The sequence below is a fragment of the Pelodiscus sinensis genome, chromosome 22, assembly GCF_052426305.1.
Source record: "Pelodiscus sinensis isolate ZL-2025 chromosome 22, ASM5242630v1, whole genome shotgun sequence".
NCBI lineage: Eukaryota > Metazoa > Chordata > Testudines > Trionychidae > Pelodiscus > Pelodiscus sinensis.
The window spans coordinates 16151751-16176426 of NC_143073.1; the positions used below are offsets into that span (position 1 = coordinate 16151751).

The following is a 24676-nucleotide window of genomic DNA, read 5'->3' on the forward strand; positions in this document are numbered from 1 at the left end:
CTGGGAGCAGCCAGACTGCCCCAAGAGCGTTTCAGGATCTGAGGCAGGAGAGAGGGCTGGAGACTGCCAGACAGACATGGTGCCCACCAGGATGCGCTCAGCCAGCAGTGGTTCATCCCAGGCAGGTCCCTCTCAGTGGATCTGTGACAGCTGAAGAGCTGCAGCTAAAGGAATTGGAGGACCGTGATAAGAAGCGTGAGGACTGAGAGAGACAGTGGCAGCATGAGCGGGCCATGGAAGAGCTGAGAGGCAGAGAAGCCTCGGCTGCGGTGAGTGGGGAGGGGTCCGGGACTGCAGGTCACTTTGAGAGGTTTGTGCTGTCCCAGTGTAAGGATGTTGGGGACCTGGATGGATTCCTTAATTCTTTTGAGCAAGCCTGCAAGATGCACCAGGTCCCCCCAGCTGACAGGGTCCAGCAGCTCACCCCCTTACTGGATGAGAAGGCCGCAGCGGTGCTCGGCCAGCTGGAGGGGCTGCAGCCAGGGGACTATGAACTGGTCAAACAAACCCTGCAGCACAAGTTTGGGCTCACCCCTGAGATGTACAGGAAAAAGTACCAGAGAGCACAGAAAGGCCCTGAGGAGACCAATTTAGACCTTGTCTCCTGCATGGCACGATATGTCCGCAAGTGGGTATTTGGGGTTGGAGCACAGACCCCAGAGGACCTGGTTAAGCTGATGGTCCTGGAACAGCTCTAGGAAATTTGCTCACCCAACCTGAGACTGTGGCTGAAGGACAGGAAGCTGGAGGACCTACACAGCGCAGGGAAGCTGGCTGATGAATTCACAGACAGTTGGTCCAGATGTGAAGGGGAATCCCAGAGAGACCAGCTTCTGGCTGTGCAACAGGGGGAGGCGCGTATGGGGGGGTCCCAGAAGGGAGGACCCAACAAACCCCCTTCCCCCTCCGAGGGACAGCTAGTACCTGGGCGGACCAGCCGGCCCAAGGGAACTGCTATGCCATCACTGTGGGCAAAGGGGCCACAAGTGGGCCCAGTGCCCCAAACCCCAAGACAGGCTCCACAAACTGAGACTTTCCAGGGTTAACTGGGTGGGGCTGGAGGAGGAGCAGGCTGCCCAAGTGGGAGGAGATGGCAGGCCTCAGCTCAGGTGGGAGAGGCCCCTCAGGCAAGCTCCTTTGGGAGACCTGACACGTCAGAGGCAGGTTTCTCTGTGTACCGGGTGGAGACAGGGCTCCCTCTGTGGAGCGAGTGCCTTGTGCCCTTGGAAATGGATGGAAGGAAGGCCATGGGCTAATGGGGCACGGGCGCAGAGGTGACACTGGCCCGGCATAGTGGCCCCAGACCACATGGGGCCCAACGCTCACCTGACCCTGATGAGCATAGACGGGACCCCATTCAAGGTGCCTGTGTCTTGAGTGCAACTGAAATGAGGGGCTAAGGAGGGCCCCAAGGAAGTGGGGATGCACCAGCACCTGCGTGATGGGGTGCTGATGCGTGGTGACCTAGAGGATTGGCCTGAAGGACCCGTAGCTGGATAAACCAGTAGCGAGCGTGCCGATACCAGAGATGATGGGATGTCTGGGGTGTCCAGGTTTATGGATTTTGGGAAGCAGATAGAACAATCCTGGTCGGGGGTCAGAAGGTGTTTCTGTGTGGATTTGTTCCCGAGCAGCTGTAGGGAGGCTTTTAAGGAGACAGTGTAGTTTCTTTTGGTATTCTGAGGTGGGATCAGAGGAGAGAGGTTTGTAAAATGTGGTTTATCCAGCTGTGTAGACTCTCTTCTCAAACCCTACACAACCAACACCCCCAGCTATCTCTGAGATACTACTGACTTCCTAAGGAAACTACAAAACATTGATAACCTCCCCGATAATATCATCCTTGCCACCATGGATGTAGAGGCTCTATACACCAACATCCCACATGAAGATGTATTACAAGCAATTAGAAACACTATCTCAGAGGACACCACTGCCAATCTGATAGCAGACCTATGTAACTTTGTTCTCACCCACAATTATTTCCAGTTTGAGAACAACTTATACCTCCAGATCAGCGGCACAGCCATGGGTACATGCATGGCCCCACAGTATGCTAATATCTTTATGGCTGACCTAGAACAATGTTTCCTCAACGCCCGTCCTCTTTTAACCCTTCTCTTCTTACGCTACATCAATGACATCTTTATGATCTGGACGCATGGCCAAGAAACACTGGAGACATTCCACAGAGATTTTAACAACCTACATCCCACCATCAATCTCAGCCTGGACCATTCTACACGAGAGATCCATTTCCTGGACACCAAAGTACAAATCAGCAATGGAAAATTAGACACCACTCTCTACAGAAAACCCACTGACTCATACAGTTACCTACATGCTTCCAGCTCCCATCCAGAACACACCATACGATCCATCATCTATAGCCAAGCCCTTCAATACATCCGCATCTGCTCTAATCCCACTGAAAGAAACCTGAAACTTCAGGATCTCTACCAAGCATTTATAAACCTCAACTACCCACCCGGAGAAATAAAAAAGCAAATTGAAAGAGCCAGACGAATACCTAGAAACAATCTACTTCAAGACAGACCCAAGAAAACCAACAATAGAACACCACTTGTCATCACCTACAGCCCCCAACTTAAACCTGTCCAACACATTATCAATAAACTACAACCTATACTGGAACAGGATACTAAATTCCAAGAGGCTCTGGGAGACAGACCCATAGTCTCCTATACACAACCACCTAACCTCAAGATGATTCTTACCAACAACCACAAGACATACCATACTAATATCAACCCTGGTACCTTCCTTTGCAACAAACCCCGTTGCCAGCTTTGTCCACATATTCATTCTGCTGATACCATTATTGGACCTAACCAAGTGAGTTATAAGATCAAGAACACATATTCCTGCGCATCCAGAAATATAATTTATGCTATCATGTGCCGAAAGTGTCCGTCTGCTATGTACATTGGACAAACATCTCAGACACTTCACCAAAGGATCAATGCCCACAAAACAGATATTAGACAGGATCACAAAGACAAAACAGTTTCTTGCCATTTCAACCAGAAAGGACATTGTCTCAACGACTTGATTACCTGCATACTGCTTCAAAGGCCTTTTAAGACTACACTTGAAAGAGAATCCTCTGAACTGTCATTCATGCTTAAATTCGACACTTTACACCTAAGTTTGAATAAAGACGCTAATTATCTTACTCATTACAAAGATAGCTTCCCCAATTATCACCTCTAATATCATTAGCTCACAGACATTTACCTCCCCCCCATCCTCCTTCTGTTCTGAAATTTGATTTGTCCTTTTCATATGTGTTCATTTTTTAAATTGTATCCTTTGGTATATATGGTTGTGACAATTTTCTTCCACTATTTGATCTGAGGAAGTGGGTCTGGCCCACGAAATCTCATCACCTAATAAACCATCTTGTTAGTCTTTAAAGTGCTACATCGTCGTTTTTTGTTTCAGCTACACCAGACTAACACGGCTACATTTTTATCACTATAGAAGGGATATTTATAGTCATAAATGACCTCAGCGGGCTGCAAGTGTCCCAGCAGCTGGCCAGAAACAAGTCCCCCCTTCCCACTCCAGCCTGCCCCAGGATGTAGCTGCCATGCAGTTCCCCACTACCCCAGGCTGCCTTGTTGCACAGCCACTGACTGGACCATGTAGCCCTCGGCATGCTGGGTTTCAGTGTTACAGTGTCACAGACATTGGGCTACTATATATATGATGAAACATCTGAATCATTTTACTTTCTCCTAATATGGAAGCTGTTTCATCTCCCACTCATAGTTGCCACTGCCCAGTTTCCAACTCAAACTTTTTGTTTTTGAGATGGGTTTACCAGAACTGCATGCCCTATTCAAGATGTGGGTGTGCAGATTTATACAATGGCACTGTGATATGTCTTATCACTCCCTTTTCCACTGGTTGCTAACATTGTCAGCTTCTTTTGAGTGCCACTGTATAGCGAACAGATATTTTCAGAGAATTATCCACAGTGACTTCAAGATCCCTCTCTTGAGTAGAAACTGCTAATTTAGACCTCCCACTTTTTGTATGAATAGCTGGGATTATGTTTCCCAAAGTGCATTGTTCATTTATTCATTACATTTATTCATATGCCATTTTGTTACCTGGTCACCAATTTGGTGAGATCACTTTGAAACTCTTCAGTCTCCTTTGGACTTAACAATACAGAGTAATTTTGTATCATCTCCAAACATCAGGGATGAAAAATGCTGGGATGTACCAGTGTGCCCTGCACCAGGCCACGCATCCTTAGTAAGGGGGAGGGAGGAGCTGATTCTAGGACTACCTTTTGTTTCCTGTGTTTTTAAGGATGCATGAGAGGACCTTCCCTCTTGTCCCATGCCTGCTTGCTTTGCTTAAGAGCCTTTGGTGAGGGATCCTGTGAAAGGCTCTCTCAAAGTCCAAGTACCCTAAATACACTGGATTGCCCTTGTCCATGTGTTTGTTTGACCCTCTCAAAGAATTCTAATAGAGCAGCAAAGCATGATTTCCTTTCCCAAAGCTTGTGTTGCCTCTTATTCGATCAAATGTGGTTTTGTCCAGTGGGGTGGATGGTTGATTCCTAGCTTCAATAGGTAGTGGACGCAGAGGCATTCTAATTATCTCCAAGCCTTACTACAGTCAAGGGCTGGGCTGGGGTAGTGGCTTGTGTTGCATCAGGAGTGAGTGAGGTTCCAGCAGGGAGTCATTCAGTCATCCTTTTCCACCTCAGCAAGTGAGCACATCTGTTGCTATTAGTTGACAACTCTCCAAAGCACCTGTGGGGCTGTCTGGCCAGCACAATTTTCAGGGCTCTGCCAGCTCCCCAAGTCCCAAGGTGGCCCTGTGGCCCTCCTATGGGGCAGAGGGCAGCCCCCTGTCCCACAATGCTGCAGGGGGACCGCTAGTCTCACTATGCCCTGGGCCACATGGAATGATCACCAGTCCCACAACGCCCTGGGGCAACCTCCAATGCCCTGGGGCAGCCACTTACCCAACAATTTACCCTGGGGTGACTGCATGACCCACAATGCTCTGGGGGCAGCCACCTATCCCATAATGCCCTGGGATAATCACCTATCCCACAAGGCCATGAGGCAGATTCCCATACTATGGTAGGGTGACCACGTATCCCACAGTACCCCGGGGCGGTCTGCTCCCATGATGCCCCGTGGCTCTACAGGATCCCTCTCTTGCAGCCCCCTCCAATCACAGAGAGCAACAGGCCCCGCCTCCTCCGAGTGTCGCGCGCCGCCGTCATGACGTAACCGCCTCAGGAACGAGGCGGCCCCGCCCACGGAGAGGCGGAGGAGGCGGGAACAACGCGATGACGCTCCGGGAAGAAGATGACGTCGAAAAGGCTGCTCTGTGTCGCGCGGGGGGAGGCGGGATTGAGGTGACGCGGCGCGCGCGCCCCCTTTCGGACGCGGGTTGATGACGCCATTGGGCGGCGCCGGCAACTCCTGGCAGGCGGTGGTGGCGGCGGCACAGGGAGCCGGAGCGAGGCCCCGCTCTCCGCGGGGGGGTGAGTGACCGGCTCTGCTCCTGCCGCCCTGTTCCCACCGAGATCCGCCCTCCCACACCTTCCTGTTCCCACCACGGTCCGGTCCCCCTTCTTCTCCCCTGCCATCCCCTCCGTCGCCCTGTTCTCTCCGCGGTCCGCTTCTCCCCTGCACCCCCTTCCAGCCCCGCTGCCGCCCCCCCTCTATTCCCATTCAGCACCTCGCCCGCCATTCCGCTGCCCTGCTCCCACCCTCGCCCCTCTGCTCCCACATGGGTCCGCTTGCTTCATAGCGCCTTCCCCCATCTCTGTCCCTGCAAAACCTGGGCAAGGCAGGGGGTCCCAGAGTGTTTGGGGGGAGTAGTTTCCCAGCCTCCGCTCCCCCCCCGGGAGATGTTAGAGTCTTTGTCATCCTCCCTTTCTGCCTTTGATCTTCTCCAGGCCCCTGGTGTGCGGGCTGATGGGATCTCAGGGCAGAACTCCCCACACACCACACCCCATGGAGGGTTGCACTGGTTCCAAAGCACTTTCCCTACTGGCCTTCCTCCCCCCACCCACAGGTGGGACTGGCAGGGGTGGCCCTGAGAGCAGCAGCCCCACCTTGTGCACCGTAAAGTGCCCAACACCTCACCCTCTGTGCACTGGGGAGCTGGGGACCTCCCTTTCTTATCACTGTGACTAGGGGAGCAAGAGGCATGGCCCCTGGATTCACTCCTTCCCCCGATCACTGGGGGAGATGCCAGAGATCCTGTCACTGCTGTCAGGGGCTTGTTGCTCTGATGTGGATTTACTTAAAACACCCCAGTGTTCAGTGGTTATGCTCTGTCTCAGGCCTTCCGTCTATAGGCCGTGTGTGAATTTGGTCAGTGTGGTCTTCTCTCAGGTTCTACAGATATGCTCTTGCCCCACCCATCTACATTCAGAACATGTCTGCAAAGTTCGCAGGCTTTCCCTGTGCCACCCCATTTATTTGCATCTTCCTATCTCTATTGCCTGCTTGTCTTAGCTGTCCCGGCCAATGTTCCCTCTAATTTTCCCCATCCGTGTGTGGAATAAATTTTATATGCACTGGGGCATGTGTAGATGTGCACCACAAGTAGAAACACATGCTACTGGCTGTGGGTGCTTGCTAATCCACTGGGAAGCATTTGAATCTCTCCTAGGTGGCCGCCTAAGTGCTCAGCCTATAGGAAACATTGGTCCTGGTACTTCCCACTCTATCCTTACTACACCTAGCTATTGAGAAAGCACCTCCTATTTCAGATGAGCTTATGATACCGGCTTCCACTGCTCTCCCTGAATATGTGCACAGCCACCTCTCAGTCCTCCTTCAAAGTTTCCTGAGCTATGCTGCCCATTGGAATTTTATTAGTGAGGCCACTAGTGTTCCTATTCCACTGTCTGGTGCAGACCCCTCATTTCCTTATGCTCTCCTACTGTTCTGTGCCCATATCTGCCCCTGTCTTTGTTCTGGGTTTGTATGGTGCCTAGCACACTGGCATCCCAGTCCATTCCCAGGACCCTAAAGTTCACGTTAGGAATGTTAAATATCGGTTAATTGAATAGTTGAGTAACCTCATGAATTCTTAGTCAACTATCTGTAGTCCCTGGGGCCAGGGCTGGCAGCCAGTGCACTCCAGCCTTGCTCTCCAGAAGACCCCTGCCACTCCACATTGCTGCTGCTGTATCAGAGACAACAGTGTGGGGTGCCAGGTGGGAGCTGGTTCGCAAGTAGAGACAGTTTAAAAACCAGCTCCCCTTCTGGATGTCTGCCTGTGATAGAGGCAGTGGCGTGAGGTGGCAGCAGTTCCTCATTGTCTGAGCCCCGGACCCGGTGTGAGCCGAAACTGAGCTGGCCTGCCTGACCGCCCAGTTCCTAATACACTTTAAATGCAGAGCTGCAGTGGGGGTAGGTCCCAGACCTGTCGCAAGCCAGGACTGAACTGGGCTGCTGGCCAGACTGCTAAAAAAATGTACAGGCAAGTGGGGAATGCGGGGAATATGTGTAGTCTATAGCATTAACCTTTAAGTTTTTGCTTATTGGTTAATCAACTACACTTTTATATCCCTAGTGCACACACATGCCATAGCTTGATTAGTCAAGCTCATTGTGCACATCATCAGCTCTTTGCTTCCTACCATTCCATGTCCTGGACAAGTTCCCTGAGACCATCCTCCCATCCTTCTTTATTTCAGAGCTCCTGCTGCAGCTCTTTTGGATCTTACCCATACCAAGGGCTCTGTCTGTATCCTTACTCCATTCTCTCCCATGCAAGGGGCTCTCTGTCTTTTTCAATGCCTGCTTCCTCCATGGCAGGAACCCTAATATTCTCCCACACTAGGCGATCGGATTTCTCCACTCTTCCTCCCTCTGTACTGGAGATCTTCACTTTCTCTTATGCCAGAGGTTCTGTGCACCCCATTTTTATTCATTATGCTAATGGCTCTGTGCACCCCAGTTCCCTCCTCCCTTCATAACAAGGAATCCTCCATTGCCCTCTCCATTCTGCCATTTCCCATGTCAGGCTGCCCCCAGTCTCCTCCATGCCAGTGACTCTGTGTGTCCCCCATTGCCTCTTTCCTCCGTGCCAGGGAGATCACATTTTTGCTGTGCCTACCAATGGAAATCCTCCTGTTTCAGTGGCGGATCATGTCTACATTAGGCATGCTTTTCCCCGGTAGGAAAACTAGCAAAGTGCTGCTGGGGTGGATGCCACTCTTTGGGTAAAGCCCCACTTTATACTGGTATAGTACAAATACACTCCCAATTTTCTGAAATGCATGAGGGACCCAGAATTTATTTGGGTAAGAAAATTGAATCTAGAGTGGGAGTTCTCATCTTCTCAGGCCTGCTCAGGGGTCTCTACTTTTATTATCCAAATCTCAGTGTTATTCAGATCCCTTCATTGTCGGTTAACATTGCGGGGGATTTGGGTAATGCAGAGGTTTGGCTAAAGGGTTTCAGAGGAATGGGAGTTATTCTGTATATTAAAATCACCCCTCTAAGAGTGAGACAAGTTATACTGGTAATAGGATAGCTCTCCCAATGTGGTTGCCTGTATGCTAGGCGATGTTCCCTCTAATTTTTTCCATCTATGTCTTGAATAAATTTTATGTGCATCGAAACATGCAGATTGCTGCCCAAACACTCAGCTCACAGGGAGCACTGATTAGGGCAGGGGTGGGCAATAATTTTTTGACGGGGGGCCACTTCGAAAATTTTTGAAGTGGCCCCAGCTGCACAGGAAGGGGCAGGGCATCGAGCAGAAGGGGGGAGGGGCAAGATATTTCTGGGTTCTCCACCCCAGACAATGATTGGTCTGGAGGTGAGGGAGTGCCTTTGCCCCACCCCAAGTTCTCCCAAGGTGCCCATGCCCCTGGTGTGGGAGGAGATTTCCCTCGTTCCCCTTTCCTTAAGCCAATTACGGCTTGGGGGCAGGGGAGCAATAGAAGCCTTCTGTACTCTATCACCACCCTGCAAGCAGCGCACGGCACTTCATAGCGCTGTGTGCTCCTGGCAGGGTGGGAGGAGGCTTCACGTGTTTCCTCGTCCCCAGGCCAATTCAGGCCTGGGGTTGGGGGAGCACATGAAGTTTCCTCCCGCCCTGCCAGGACCATGCGGCGCTTTCAATCACTACACGCTGCTTGCAGTGTGGGGGCAGAGTGTAGAAGGCTTTGCGCACTCCCACGCCCTAATTGGTCTGGGGGCAGGGGAGTAGCAGGGCCTCTGTGGCCTGAATCTACTCCTTGGCGGGCCATATCCGGCTGGTGGAGGCCCTTTTCCCACCACTGTATTAGGGGTTTCTGCCCACACAGCTGGGTCTGTCATGTATCGCATCTCTTCATACCCTTGACCAACAAAGCTGAACTGGCAGATGTTTGTAATGCAGATGTAGCCTCAAGGCTTGGCCACGTGTACAGAGCCACACTAGTACGACCATTGTGCATTCAATTAAGACACTGTCATGCCCACCGGATAAACTGTCCCATCGGTGTAGTTATTCCACCTCTGCAAGAGTGGACAGGAGAACTACTTGATGACTAGAATTGGAATTAGCACTGCCAACACCCGTGGATGAGGTCGGTATAACTGCGTCACTCAGTGTGGTGGATTTTTCACATGCCTGAGCAATGGAGTTATACTGATTTGAAACAATATAGACCTGTCCTTAGTGTGGACTATGGTTGTTAAGGACTAGTCAACTATCTGATAAGCAAATGCTTATTGGATAGTTAACAGGATAGTTGACTAGTTGCTCCCCCCTCCCCTTGCTGCCTCTATCAGATAGAGGCAGCAAGGTAGGGGAACAGGGATTGTACTTCAAACAGCAGCGCCACGGGGAGTCTGGGTTCCGTGCGGCACTGATGCTTTTAAATGCCGCAATGGTGTTTCTAAGGGGCAGCTCACCACGGAACCTGGGGTAAGATGGAGTCCCCAGCTGTCCCCAGGCTTTGTGTGGCGCTAAACCTAGGATCAGCTGTGTGGTGCTGTCCCTTTGAAATGCCACAGCAGCCTTTCAAAGCGGCAGCGCCGCATGGAGCTCGGGGTCAGCTGGGGAGTCCCCAGCTGATCTTGGGCTCTGCGCAGCACTGCCCCTTTGAAACCATAGCACTGCCCTATCAAGTAGTCGATGCAAAAATGCATTGACTATTCAATTAGTGAAATACCCGCTAAACATCCTTAGTGTGGACACAAATATATTGGTAGAAAGGTGCTTGTACAATTAGATTTCAAGCCCAGAAGGAACATCAGATTATCTAAGGAGTCTGGCCTGCATATCACCATTAAGTGTTACCTGCTAACTTGTGTTGGACTATACAACGTCTTCCAAAAAGGTATCAAGTCTGTCTTGGAAGAGTTCAGTAGGATAAACTCCCAAAGGCAACTCCCCCTTATTGTTACTGTATTGGAATTTGACTTCAACTTCCAGCCATTAAATTTTGATCTGCCTTTCCTTGCTATGTTAAAGAATTTAGTACTTGGAATTTTCTCCGCAGAACTGTAATCAAACAACCTTCTAAAAAAGAATCTTAGGAGATAAATAAGAGGGATAGTGATTAAGGATGTAAGAGGCAGGTAATTGGGTAATCATGTAGTCAATACAATTTGTGTCGACTACACAACTAGTCGATAAGGGAAGGCACTACCCCCTGCTGCAGCTCTGCAGTTTAAATGTAGTAAGAGCTGAGATTTAAACATAGTAAGACCCTAAGGTCAAAGTCAATTTCACAGTACTCACAAAAACCTATCAGAAAATATTTCCATTGATCATAATAGAAATTTATGGATAGGCAAAGAGAGAAAAATGCCGCTTGACAAGTAGAATTAGACAAGGGAAATATCCTTAAATTAGTTTTGAGATGTGGTCTTGACAGTCTGTTTGAAGCAGTTGTAAGTCTTTAGCCTTTGAATCTCAGCATTTACTGTCACTAAAATATTGTTTGAGCCACTCCAGCTGTGAAAATTGAAATAGATACATATCAGAAAAACTTTTAACTCATAATCTTATGCATTATGAAAAATCAGATAGATAAAAATCAGGGCAGGGGCTTAAAATACACTTTAGTATTATCCATCAATTATATAAAATATCAAATCAAATTCTGCAATGCCTAAAAACATTGGAATAAAGAAGATAAATTGTGAACTTCTGTTTAATTTTGTTGATACAGTAACAAGGGAACAATCAATGAAATGAAAAGGTGACGAATTTAAAACTTATCAAAGAAAGTTCTTTCGCACATATTGTCTAACCCTGGTTAACTGGTGGAACTCTCTGCTACAGGACGTTAATTGAGGCCAACAATGTAACAAGATTCAACGAAGAATTTGTCAACTTTGTGGATGATCAGACTATCCAGAGTTAGATTAGTGAATGCAAATGAGTTTTGGAAGAGCAGTTAAATCTACCTCATGCTTCAGAGATTTAAGCTAATTTCTACTTATCAGAAATCGAGATAGACTTTGTAGGGGGTAATTTATCTGTAGGGTTTTTTCATGTTTGTGGGAAATGTCTGATGCTGGTGGGCTATGGTCTGGAAATTCCAGCATTGCACAGGTGTCTAACAGAACTGGAATGGACCTCTTACACCATCAAGACTAGATCTCCTATGCGTCAGATAATCCTGTTCTAAATCAGGGTGGATTGATTTAAATCAGTGTGATTTAAATCACAAAAAAAAAATCATTGATTTAAATCAAATTTCCCACTGATACTACTACACATATTTCTTCACACAATGGTGCAAATGTGGTTACTAAAACATGTTAATTTACAGCTCAGTACAGCATTCTACACTATCTAAGAGGGTATATGTTGTGTGATTTTTATTTATTTTTTTTTTTAGATAACTTGATTTTTATTAATTTAGGAAATAGCACATAATACTCATGCAGCAGCATTACATTAGGAATGGTAAGACCTCAATCATATACACATGAACACATTAGTTCTTACATTTTATTAAATTAAATCTTAAATGTTCCATAAACATTTCACATTTGCAATTGCAACGGTTTCCTGAGTTGCTGGCTGACGGCTGGCCTTAAACTCTTTTTTTTTTTTTTCCCCATTTTCAAATTTTATTAACTCTATCAGACACTACCCAATTAGCCCATTATAAGATGGGATTTTCAGGTCTCTCCACCACACTGGTTTTCTCTCCTGAGCCTCTGGACTCTCTCTCTCTCTCTCTCTCTCTCTCTCTCTCTCTCAGCTCTCCTCCGCCTTCTGCTTCTGTCTCCGTCTCTCTCTTTCTCTTCTCCCCCTCCTGCCTCTCACTCTCCCTTTCTCTTCTCCTCCTCCTTCTGACTCCATTGGGGATGCACGCTCGTCCAGACCCTGCCCCCGGGCGTGTATGTCACCACCCTGCCCCCCTTCGCCTCCTGCCATGGCGCTCAGCTGACTTCTGCGCCGCTCAGCTGTGCCACTGCACGGGAGCAAGTGGAGCAAATGGCCTCTCACTCTTCTCCTCCTACTGCCTCGCCTTCTCTCTCTCTTAGCTCTCGTCCATCTCCTGCCTCTCTCTCCTTCTTTCTCTTCTTCCCCTACTGCCTCTCACTCTGTTTCTCTTCTCCTCCTCCTGCTGCGTCTCTCTCACTATCTCTCTCGCAGTCCTCCGCCTCCTCTGTTCTCCTCTGTCTGTCCTCCGCTTTCCTCCTTTTGAATCCGGCGCCCTTTCCCAATGTCAGAGGTGTATGCTCGTTCAGGCCCCACCTCCTGGCTGTTCCCTTAGGTCGAATTTTTTATAACATTACTAAACCTGTTATTTTGAAATAACGGGCTACCTATTTTAAAATCTGAACTTCTGCTTTCCTTGGGGAATACTGCTAATTTCAAAATAGTTCTTTTGAAATAGCGTTAATGTGGATGCTCTGGTGCTGCTATTTCGAAATAACTACTCCCCAGAGTAATTCAAACTAATTACTGTCCAGTGCTTTCTGGGGCTCTAAGTAGAGGTTAATGGAGCCTGCCTCGGATTAATTTCCAGACTTCCCTGTAGTGGGGACATGCTATTTCGATTTTGTAAAATTGGGAGTTAAATCAAATTTAGTTTGAAATAATTTCCTAGTGTAGACATGTCCTAAATGTACAGTGTTTTGAAAACTTTTATCACTAGCTCTCCCCTCCTCTCCTCCACTCCCAGTATCATTTTGATGCAGATCTGATTCCAAGTTACCAAAACTAAGACTGATTGTGCTTAGAGTGCACTTAATTTTGGAGTAAGGCCCATTGAAAACAAGTATAAGTTGGGGTTCCTTTGGGAAAGCTCAGTTATGCTGAAGTAAATTAGGAAATAGATTTATGGCATCACCATTATGGTCTGTGGCCATGATGTTCCAAAATAAGAGGCATCCCGTCCCATCCATCTTAATTGTAGAGATTTGTGCCTTGTCTGTGAGTCAGTTTGTTCAAGAACTCCTCCTAAATGATAACAGGTAGGAGCACCAAGTTTGGTAGGCAGCTTCCTCCTATCCTAACTTAAAGCAAGTTTGGGGTTTTGGTGTACCAGCAAAATGGGATATGCCTGGAATTCAACTGTTTTCAGTAATATGGAAAGTAGGGTTGCCAGATGGTTTCAGAAAAAAAAAAAAAACTGCTCCCTTTAAAAAACATGTGGTGAGGTTTTTTGACTCTAACAGGCTGCTGGCAGCCGCCCGCCATCTTGCCTCCCTGCGCCAGGCTGAACAGCTCCCCTGCAGAACCCAGTAAGCACTAGGGTTGCCAGGCTGCCTCGGTATTGAGCCAGACAGCCCGGGATTTTTGTCTTCTGGCCAGGAAGAAAAATCATAAAGTACCAGACATTTTATGTGTCCAGTATTTTCTGAATTTTTTTTACCAGACAGGAGGCAAAAATAACGGATTATCCAGTTCAATACCGGACACTTGGCAACCCTAATGGAAAGGGAGGGGGCTGATCAGAGTCACCACTGGGAAAAGTGAGCATGGGGGACAGTGGTACCACAGAGTGACCACTGGGGCAGCTGCGCCAGGAAGGGAGTGGCCAGCAGTGGACGGGGTTCATCATCTTGCTGTGGCACCTCTGCACCAAACCCCTCCCTCTCAGTGGAGGATCAGACGGAGGGATAGGGAGAGGGGGAAAGTTCTGCCAGCCCCATTGCCACGGTGCCACTGCCACAGCTCCTCCTCCTGGGAGCACTGCCGGGACCAGGCAGTGTAGCCCCACCCCCAATAGGAGCCACAGGTTGCCTCCCCCCCAACAGATCATGGGAGCTGGCCTGCACAGCTCCTGCCCCTGTGCCCAGGGAATGCCGCAGGGGGCCAGCCTGCATGCCTCCTCCCAGGCTGGGCCTAGGGAGTGCCTGCTGGCAGCCTGCATGGCCTCTCCTGCTACCCCCCAGGCCAGACCCAGGCAACGCCGTGTAAGTCTTCTAGTATCATATAAAATAAGAAAACGACACTCTGGCAACTCTAGATTTCTCTTACTGCAGTTTTCTGTACTGTATATTTGGGTGATAGATTATAAACCCAGTTAACTATTTAAACAAGCCATAAGCATTAGCTGTACTTGTTTTTTCTAGCAACATCCAACGTAGCCAACAGCTTAAGAATGTTGTTAAATCACAGTGAGTCTTGAGCAATGATGTATTGCAAAGTTGATCCACATTGTTCTTCAACCATATCCTCATCATTTTCTCCCTATAAGCAGCTTTCTTTATGATCCATTCTTGCAGCTAGGCCCTGCATCATCTTCTTACACTGCTTACACTTGGCACATTTTCCTTTTTTGCCCAGGGAATGAATTTCTTCAAAATATTCCCAGACAGTGGCGGGGGAGGTCTCTTGCGCCCATGAGTTTATCTGCAGTAAAAGAGATGGGGAACATAGGAAGCTGTGTGAGAGCTGAATGTCTCCCCTATTTCTTTCCAGTACACTCCACTGTTCCTTTCTATGCTGCCTCAAATACTTTCCTATATATTGTGTGTCTGTCTTTTTACAATGTCTTAACTAACTGCTTTGCCATGTTTGCTCCAGGTCTGCCACCACATAAGCGCAGAACAAAACCCTATCTAGTCTGTGTCTGTCTTTGCACATGTTAATTTGCTGAGAAACAGAAATTGAAAGCCCAGAACTTTCAAGAAGCAAGAGCTGGTTGTTAGGCTGGACAGACTAGAGCCAGTAATTTTTATGAGATTGTAAGCGTAGGTGTAGCATGTTTGTGATCAAATGTAACTGTAACTGTTACTTTTAAATGGGAAATTTAATATTGTATCGATTAAAAAAAATGTGACTGAAATTAAAAATCAGATTTTTTATTTTTTTTTAATCACTGATTTTTATCTACCCTGTCCTAAATTGATGAAGCACCATCTTCAGACCATTTAGGTTCCTGCTCTCCCCCTCTTCATTGGGAGACTGCTCCAGGATCTCACTCATCCTATGGTTAGAAACCTCTGAATTTCCAGCATACATTCAGAGATTCCAAGACCAGGACTTGCCAGTATGATCATCTAGTCTGACCACCTGCATAACGCAGTCCAGAGACCTTCCCTGCACTAATTCCTGGAGCAGATTTGTTAGAGAAACATTGGACCTTGATTTAAATGTTGTCGGTGATGGACAATCCACCAGGACCTTTGGTCAGTTGTTCTAGTGATTAATTACTCTCATTGTTGCAAATGTACGCCTTTTTTCCCATCTGAATTTCTCTAGCATCAACTACCAGCTATTGGACGGTGTTAGACCTCTGCTGATTAAAGATCCAGTTAGGGAATATTTGTTCCCCGTGTAGATATTTACAGATGGTGATCGAATCTCCCTTTGATCTTCTCTTTGTCAAGCTAAATAGCTCAAGATCTTTGAGTCTCTTGGTCTAAGACGGGTTTTTTTTAATCATTCGCACAACTGTTCTCTGACAGCACTCTGATGAATTGACATCCTTCAATTGTGCACACTACAGTGGGGCACAGGATTCATTGAACTTTGTCAGACACACGTATTGTGATTCAGTATTGAGACTGGGGGGGAGCGAGACAACATCTTTTATTAGACCAGCTGCTGCTGGTGAAAGATGGGCTTTTCAGTATAGACGGGTGCTCGTTTCTCTCAGCAACTGGTGTCTGTCTCTTTCATAACCTGGGACCAGTATGGCTACAGTAACCCAGCCAGTGCCAGTGGCCAAGTCGTTTTCCAAATTGGCCACCTGTATTCAATAGTTGCATTTTCCTCCTCCCGTTCAGTGTGGAGGCTCCCGAATTGGTCTGGAATCAATAGATCCCTGTCCGAGAGCAAAATAAATTCAGCCAAACTAGCCCCAAATTGATTCAAGAGCGTCCATTCTCGTAGTGCTAGAATTTTCTGAGAGGAGGACTTATGCTGAGTGCTGCATGGGCCCCATATGACCAGCATTAAGGTCCCCCAGCATCGAGGTTCCCTCCAATCCAGAATTTGGATACCCCCCCGCAATTGACCCAGATGCCCTGGATAGATTTGGGTTGGGTCTGTGTAGATAGCGATTTGGGTACGTTCACTGGGTTGGGCAGCCCATCCGAGACTGGAGGGGGCCCCCACATTGTTTCAGGTCCTGGGCAGACCCCAGCTGTGATTGGGGTCCTCTTTTATGCAGGGTACAGCACAGACCTGGTGGTGATTCTCCTATTCTGGGCAGTGTTGCCTCCCTTTCTCTCCCAGTAGCTAGTAGAGCAGGAGCACAGGAGAAACTGAGGCTCAGACAAGGGGTGATGCAATGAATTGAGGGTCTTCCTGACATCTGGTAAAGCAGAAGGACGGTAGCCTGACCTCTGTCCCCCTCCCCCATAGGCACATCGGAGCCATGAAGGAAAACATCCAGGCTAAGAAGATGTGGGGTCCAAACCATGGGCTCTGTGAGCCCCCCAAGCGAGAGAGGCTGCACCTGGCATCCCAGGACTGGGAGGAGCCTGAACCCCCAACCCCCAAGCATGGCGGCTGCTTTGAAGGTGGGCGGCGGCTGGCCTACACCAAAGAGCAACCCCCGGGCTTTGACAGCGAGGAAGAGGATGGCGACACTGATGACTGGGACTTGCCTCGCATGTCGGGCTGGGCCCGGAGCAAAACCACGGGAGAGAAGGTGGCCAGGAGCAGAGGCCCGGACTGGCCCTTTCCCAGTGGGGCTGAGGGGCGGCTGCTGCCCCTGGCGGCCACCAGACGGCGCTGTCAGTTGCGTCGGCGCCAGCGAGCCCGGCGGGCCTTCCGCATGCTGCTGTATTCCAAATGCTCCTCTCTGGCCTTTCCCTGGAAGCTGTGGGGCAAGCTGGCCTGCAGGGGACGCCGGCGGGGCAGCACCAAGCGGACTCGCTCCTCCTTTTCCCTCTCCCCTGGCTCACAGCCTGACTACGACCTGAAAAGCTGCCCTCTGGAGGAGGAGGACTGCCAAGGCAGGGGCAAGCTGGGGCCCCGCCCCTTGCACTTCCAGCCCCGCTCCTCACCCCGACTGAACTACCACCTGGGCGGGGCCTTTGCCCCCTCACCTCCCCGGCTCAGTCTGCTGGGGGCGCTCATGGGTGAAGAGCCTGGTACCACCTCATACCCACAGTACACCCAGCTGCAGCGGGTGGCCTTTGAGAAGGAAGCTGGCATGGAGGTGCCAGGGGAGGATGGCGCTCGGCTCCCAGCTGAGCTGTCATCCCCTGGGAGCAGGAGAGAGGCACAGCCGATGCTGGACATGGATCCAGGTAACTGGGGGGGGGGGGGGGAGGGGTGTCGTTGGTTGTGGGGGCTCCAGGCTGCTTTGGGGAGGAGTGGAATTTGACACATAGGGAACTCCCTACACCCATCCTCTCCCTCCATGTAACGGTGCCTATGTCTCCTCTTCCCCTCCCTCAGGCCCTGCAAGTGCCCTACCCAACGGCTTTGCTTCCCTGGCTCCCGATGGCGACCTCGGAGCCTTGGCCGCTGCCTCCTCAGACCCTAGCATCGTCATCAGTAACGTCTGCAGCATTGGTGGGGCCCACATGGTTGAGGAGTTCTTCCGGACCCCCCGGGACAAGGATGGGCCCGGAGTCCCCCAGAGAGAGGCGATCCCAGGAGAGAAGGCAGCTCAACACAGCCCGTTGCGGGAGGAACATGTCACTTTTGTACAGAGTAAGCAGGCTGAAGAGTGAGTGCTCCCCCTTGCTGGACCCCCGTAATATAGGGAGCAGAAGGTGATGGGGCTCAGAAAGTGAGGGGCTAGCACAGGAGAACGTGGGTGTAGCACTGGCCTCCTGCCACAAGTTGTCAGACATAGTTTAGCAGCCTGGCGAAGTAAAGGGGTGGAGCTAGAGCAGGCCATTCTGGGTTCCTCCCCTTTCATACCCGAGTGATTCCCTGCTGTGACCCTAGCCATGCTCAGTGAAGACACAGAAATACTTTGGCATCGCCACTGGATTTCAGAGTGAACATCCCATTCCTGCAAACTCAGGCAGATTCTAACGTCACTGGATGCCATGATGAGGGTGTGTTATGAGCATCAATAACGTACACGTTCTGGCTTTTTGTATGCAAGCTGAAAGGAAGCACAGTGTCTTGGGGAGGGATAACTGTCTGAACAGCCACTCTGCCCCCAGAGGTGGCTGCATTTCAATGCTTGGCAAGGGGTCCCCATGTAACCAGTTGCCCAACCCCAGAAGTGGATGCATCTAAGTGCTGGGTGAGGTGTCCCCATGTAACTAGCCACCCCATCCCAGAGGTGGCTGCATCTCAGCCCCAGCACTGTCACCTCAGCTATTCTATCTTGCTGCTCACCACCTACAGGCATTCTAGATGAGTTCCTTCAGGCCTATGGCAGTCTCATCCCCGTCAGCACAGACGAGGTGGTGGAGAAGCTAGAAGACATTTTCCAGCAGGAGTTCTCCACACCACAGAGGTACCCGAGAGGGATTAGAGTGGGCAGAGGCTGAGAGCCAGGGCACTGGGACTCTCTCCTCAGCTCTGGGAAGTGAATGGGGGCTAACAGTTAAAGGAGTGGGGGATGTTAGCCAGTACTCCTGGGTTCCATGCTCCTGTCTTCCTCATTCCCCTCTCCTCCCTCTGCAGGAAGGGCACGGTTCAGCAGCTAATCCAGTCATACCAGCGTATGCCAGGCAATGCCATGGTGAGGGGCTTCCGGGTGAATTATAAGCGCCACGTGCTGACCATGGACGACCTCCAGACGCTCTATGGCCCCAACTGGCTAAATGACCAGGTGAGACGCTCAGCAAGGCTACAAGGGGATGCTGTGCTAGGAGCCCCTCTCTAGCAGTCAGTACTGGCCCTCCTGCCCCCGGGTATCTCAGGGTATGTCTACACTACCCTCCTAGTTCGAACTAGCAGGGTAATGTAGGCATACCGCACTTGCAAATGAAGCCCGGGATTTGAATTTCCCGGGCTTCATTTGCATAAGCGGGGAGCCGCCATTTTTAAAACCCCGCTGGTTCGAACCCTGTGCAGTTCGGAATAGGCTTCCTATTCCGGTAGTTTGGAATAGGAAGCCTAGTCCGAACTACCTAGTTCGAGCCCCGTGTAGCCGTGCTGCACGGGGTTCGAACCAGCGGGGTTTTAAAAATGGCGGCTCCCCGCTTATGCAAATGAAGCCCGGGAAATTCAAATCCCGGGCTTCATTTGCAAGTGCGGTATGCCTACATTACCCTCCTAGTTCAAACTAGCGGTATGCCTACATTACCCTCAGTGCCAAGCAAAGGGTCCCTGTGTAACCAGCCACCATGCCCCAGAAGTGGTTGCATCTCAGTGATGGGCCTCATGTCCAGAGACAGCTGTGGTGCCCTTCATCAGTGTTCCCTTTAAGCTGAGTTCTTGTGGAGCTGCTCAGGAGAAATTCAGATGCCATTCAGCTGATTAGCAGAGTGCCTACAGCTAGATTTTGTGTTTCTGCTGGTGGTGCACATTCACTCATGCCATGGTGCACATACAAAAATTATTCTGCACATAGATGGAAAAGATTAGAGGGAACATTAATCCTAACCCTTTCTTTTTCCTCCCCGCTGTGTGTGCAGGTCATGAACATGTACGGGGACCTTGTCATGGATACAGTGCCAGAGAAGGTGAGTGATAGTGCCCCCTACATGCTTCCAGCCCTCAAACTGATGTCCTCTTAGTATGCCTTTTCCCCACTGCATCCAGTTCCCTGCAGCTCAGCCCCAGTTCACCAAGGGCATGTTGTCATTCTAAGGAACTGCCTTTCTTAGGAACTGACAACCTGACTCCCTATCTGCAGCTCTGCTAGCCCAGCTATAGGCTTCATACATCCTAACCTTAAGCTGATGTAAATCAGTCCAGCCCCCAACTTCAGCAGACTTGATGAGTGGCAGAACTCCCAGATTACAAAGTGGGACGTTGAAGGGGTCAGGACTCCTGGGTTCTTTCCCCAGCTCTGGGAGCAGGGTTGGGGCTGGTGGCCAGGACCCATGGGTACCATCCCCCGCTCTGTCCTTCAAGTCACCCCTATCCCACAATGGATCTCACTCTTGCACCTCACAGCAGGGAAATCTCAGTGCAGAGTTGTGAACCCCTTCTGTGTAGTGAACTCCTGATTCGCTGCGAGTCTGGAGCAGCCTGGAGGATCCGCTGCATCTGGACTAGTGGAGGAGTCCAGCCCAGGACTATTGGTATCTAAGCGGAGGCTCCTTCCCTCCCCAGGTCCATTTCTTCAACAGTTTTTTCTACGATAAGCTACGAACCAAGGGGTACGAGGGGGTGAAACGTTGGACCAAAAATGTGAGTATGCCGGGGAGGGGGCTTAGCAGGGGGTGCTCTCCCCTGGCAGGCAGGGATGGTCCCATAGAGGTACTAGGGGGCGCTGTGGAGCAGAAAGCAGGCAGCAAGCTAAGTGTGCGGTGCCCCCTACAGGTGGATATCTTCAATAAGGAGCTACTGCTCATCCCCATTCACCTGGAGGTGCACTGGTCCCTCATTTCTGTGGACGTGAAGCAGAAGAGCATCACCTACTTTGACTCGCAGCGAACACTCAACCGCCGCTGTCCCAAGGTAACCGGATGCAGGGGGTGGGAAACAGGGCCTATTCCCTCTAGGGTGCACCTGCTCCCTCCCCCAGGACAGGGACTGGCTGGCACAAGGGGGTAGGGAATGGGGTGTGCACTAGCAGATCCACCCCCAGGTCCCATCAGCCTTTCCCCCTTGATTCACCCCTTTGTGCACCTCTGCTTCCCACCCCCAACCCCCAGCACATCTGTAGGTACCTCCAGGCCGAAGCAGACAAGAAGGATCGGCCAGACTTCAGAGACGGCTGGAAGGGCTCCTTTAAGATGGTGAGTCCAGACACCTAGATTCCCTCCCCCACTCTAGGAGGGAGTTGGGGGTGAGGGGATTAGAGCAGGGGCTGGAAACCAGGACTCCTGGTTTCTATCTCTCCAAGCCAGTGGCTGTGGTTGGATTGTCCCTTGTGTGACCTAGTGGGAAAGGCAGCATTGGGCCTGGGCTCACCCTGTCCTCCCCTCCCCCCAGAACGTGGCCAGGCAGAATAACGACAGCGACTGTGGAGCCTTTGTCCTGCAGGTGAGTGGGAGCAGTGGCTCTTTGCTGTGCCCCTCCATGGCCTGGATCTCCCCTTCCAACATGAACAGCCACTTGGCCTTTCCCAGACCTGTCATCTCCTCCTGCCCCACTGTCTCCACATAGGGGAGGTTGCAAGGATACCATGAGCATTTTCTCCCTTGTGATCCCACAGTGCATTTCCCTGTCATGCTGCTGGGGAGTGTCTTGCTCTGCCCCTACTGCTGGACTAGCGCTGAGTGATCAGGGTGCTGGGAACTGGGCCAGAACCCGACAAGCTTACCTCACGTACACTGGGACTGGATGGGAGCCAGCGCTCCCTAGAGGAGATAGGCCCCACACCTCATTCCCCTCCTCACCTCCACCAGTCCCTGCACTGAGACTGAGTGGGAGCTGGCACCTGTCCCATTCCCCTTCCCTTCCTTCCCCTCACATCAGCCAGTCCCCTCCCTGGGCTTGTTAGTGCCAGCATCCCTTGTATTGAAAAGCTTTTCTCTGCTCCCCTGGTTAACCCTTTCTTTGCCTCTCATCCCCCCGCAGTACTGCAAGTTTCTGGCGCTGGGCCGGGCATTCACCTTCACCCAGCAGGACATGCCGAAGTTGCGGCGGCAGATGTACAAGGAGCTTTGTCACTGCAAACTCAGCGTGTGAGACGCCCTCCCTCCCCACACACCTCTTCCCTTCCGGATTGACACACAGACACAGTCTCCCCCCCCTTGCCCATGGGGGGGGCTCCCTGAACCCCAGAAGGATGGGCGGGGGTATGGGCACCAACTCTGTAGCATTGGAACTCTTCAAACTTGGGGGGGGGAGGACAGCTAATCCCCCTCCCTCAACCAGACTTTTGGGAGACTTTTTTTACTTTTAGGGGGGTGGCCCCACTCCTGGTTCTATATTTTTTTCATATTTAAACCCAGTTTCCCTTGTTACATTTTGGGGGTAGGTTGGTCATGATAAATACACCCTCTACACCTGAATTTTGGGGACACTCCGGCTTTGGGGGGGAGGGTGTGGGGGGAACCATTTCTACCCAAAGCGGGTGGGGGAGGGGCAGGGAGATGACAATCTCTACCTCCACCCTTTTTTCTCCTGTTGGTTATTTGTGTTAGTGAAGTTGTACGTTGGGGGGTGGGGGGACACAAGTTTATACACTGGGTTGTGAGAGGAGAAACAAACATTTTTTTATATATATATATATTATGCGATGGCAAATTGTTCTGGGCAATAAACTTCATTTCTTTGGAGAACCCCCCTGCCTTGAAATATGGGTCTCTGGGGAGTGTCATTTCCCCTGTGCCCCCTCACAAGTGGGGCAGATTTTCCTTTGGAAGAAGAACGAGGCCGAACAAGTCAGAATGTCTGCTGGGCAGTGTTCCCTCTAAGCTGAGCGGCTAGGAGGCCACCCAGCTGATTAGCAGTGCATTGACAACTAGCAGTATGTTTTTCTACTGGTGGTGCACATCTGCACATGCCTTGGTGCACAGAACAAAATGTATTCTATAAATGGATGGAAAAATATGAGGGGGGAACATTGGTGCTGGGGGTGAGGAATGGACACCCTTAGGACCAACTGCTGCAGGGACCCCCCAGCTCTAATTGGGATCAAGATCTTCATGATGCTGAGCACAGCACTGAGCACAGCCCAGACTTGACCCCCTGCTTACAATCAACAACAAAGGAATCCAAGAGCAGCCAGTGTTGTTTTGCCCAGCATGAGGGGCCACATTGGGTTTCTTCTGCTTCTGGGTGTAAGAGAAGCAGAGTTTTAAAACTAACTAAATTTATCCGAATGAGTGAATTTATGATTGTAAGGAACACTAGGAGGAAGAACAGCCAAAATAAAGACAGTGGCTTTCAAGAAGGCAGACTGTATGCAAACTGAGGGAATTGAGAGGTAAGATTCTGAGGGAAGTCTAAGAGGAAAGATCAGGGCCCATTACTAGAGCTTGAGCTTCTTCACAAGCATTTCTCACTCATGTCCTAATCCAGGTTGTTTTCTGAGTGCACTGATGACCACATCGCTATACTTGCAGTTCTCACTGTGCCATCACACAGCAAGCTAGGGAGGATGCTGCATTCGGCAGGGTTGTACAGCAGTCTGCATGTCCTGAACACCTACCCACTTCCATAAACACTACAGTGAATGGATATGAGGAAGCACTCTTGGGAAAGACGATTACCTGTTCCATAACTGGTGGTGTTCAAGATGTATTGCTCATATCTATTCAACTTCCTCCCCTCCTCCCCTCTGTTGATTTCCAGCAAGCTAGAATGAGGAAGGGGCTGGAGAGTGTCCTATATAGTGTGGCATATGTACGCCATTCTGGGGGGGGGACGACCCCCAGCCCCTATGGCTACTGCTTAGGGTAAAACTTCTGCACTGGTATATGGCAGGTGCACACACCTATGTTGAATGGACATGAACAACATCTCAAAGAACACCAGTTGCAGAACAGGTAACTTGTCTTTTTTCTTACTTACTTTCACTAGTCATGATTTTATAGACCTCTGTCATATCCCTTAGGGGTGGTAGGAAGCATATAATTCGGTAATTGTGTAGCTGACACAAATGCTGTTGGTTACACAACTGATAAGTGGCTCTCCATTTAAAGAATTTTGAGAGCTGGTGGACAGACACTTCAGGCTGCAGCAAGGGTAGCTGCCAAGACCCGGCATGATGTGGAACTGAGCCAGCGTGCCGTCTCATCAGCTCCCAAAATACTTTAAATGCAGAGGTGGGAGAACAGGGTGTTGCATGTAGCTGGTAGTGTTAACTGACAAGCATCTGTTTGGCTGTGCCATTATATCCCAAATATCCTTCCTTAGTTGTGTGTCTTCCAAATTGAAAAGTCCCAGTCTTATGAATCTCTCCTTGTATGTGCTCAGTCCATGCCTGGGGTGCCCAGCATGGGGAGCTGAAAACAGGCCTGCTCAGGGCCCACTAAGGCAGAGACCAACATGTGCCTGGCTGACACCCAGCCCAGCACCTCTCCCGCTCCAGGAGCTAGCCATCCAGCTAGCCCCTGAGTCTGCATCTCAGACCTAAGCCTGACATATTCCAGGGGAACTGGCACCAGTGCCTTGCCATGTTCTCAATCGCACTGAGCAGATTTGGGTCAAATTTGGATTTAAATTAAACCACATTGTGAGGTGCAGCAGCCTACTGTGATGC

The 24676-nt window shown here is 50.2% G+C and overlaps 1 protein-coding gene and 1 pseudogene across 5 annotated transcripts; both read left to right on the forward strand.

The window, feature by feature from the left end:
* The first annotated feature begins 233 nt into the window (after positions 1 to 233).
* LOC149521831 (uncharacterized) lies at positions 234 to 11383 on the forward strand (annotated as a pseudogene).
* Positions 5381 to 23040, forward strand: SENP3 (SUMO specific peptidase 3). 5 transcript variants are annotated; one of them, XM_075907059.2, is made up of 12 exons: positions 5405 to 5539; positions 15343 to 15617; positions 16798 to 17690; positions 17842 to 18099; positions 18751 to 18862; positions 19033 to 19180; positions 19989 to 20036; positions 20632 to 20709; positions 20842 to 20979; positions 21177 to 21260; positions 21457 to 21507; positions 22045 to 23039. In XM_075907059.2, the coding sequence occupies exons 3-12, from the start codon at positions 16811 to 16813 to the stop codon at positions 22153 to 22155; spliced, it is 1908 nt and encodes a 635-aa protein (XP_075763174.2). In that variant the 5' UTR covers positions 5405 to 5539; positions 15343 to 15617; positions 16798 to 16810; the 3' UTR covers positions 22156 to 23039. The 5 variants fall into 5 exon arrangements, 4 of the variants coding, with proteins under 4 accessions (XP_075763173.2, XP_075763174.2, XP_089628498.1 ...); XM_089772372.1 differs by having other exon boundaries at positions 15355 to 15617; XR_012897405.2 differs by lacking the exon at positions 15343 to 15617 and having other exon boundaries at positions 5381 to 5539; positions 21188 to 21260; positions 22045 to 22133.
* Positions 23041 to 24676: the final 1636 nt, after the last annotated feature.

Excerpts from the sequence above, each read along its gene's own strand:
- SENP3 (XM_075907058.2), top strand. The coding sequence starts at position 16,811 with ATGAAGGAAAACATCCAGGCTAAGAAGATGTGGGGTCCAAACCATGGG. Across the intron at positions 18,863-19,032 it reads GAGTTCTCCACACCACAGAG|GAAGGGCACGGTTCAGCAGC; the intron begins GTACCCGAGAGG and ends CTCCCTCTGCAG. Across the intron at positions 21,261-21,456 it reads GGAAGGGCTCCTTTAAGATG|AACGTGGCCAGGCAGAATAA; the intron begins GTGAGTCCAGAC and ends CCCTCCCCCCAG.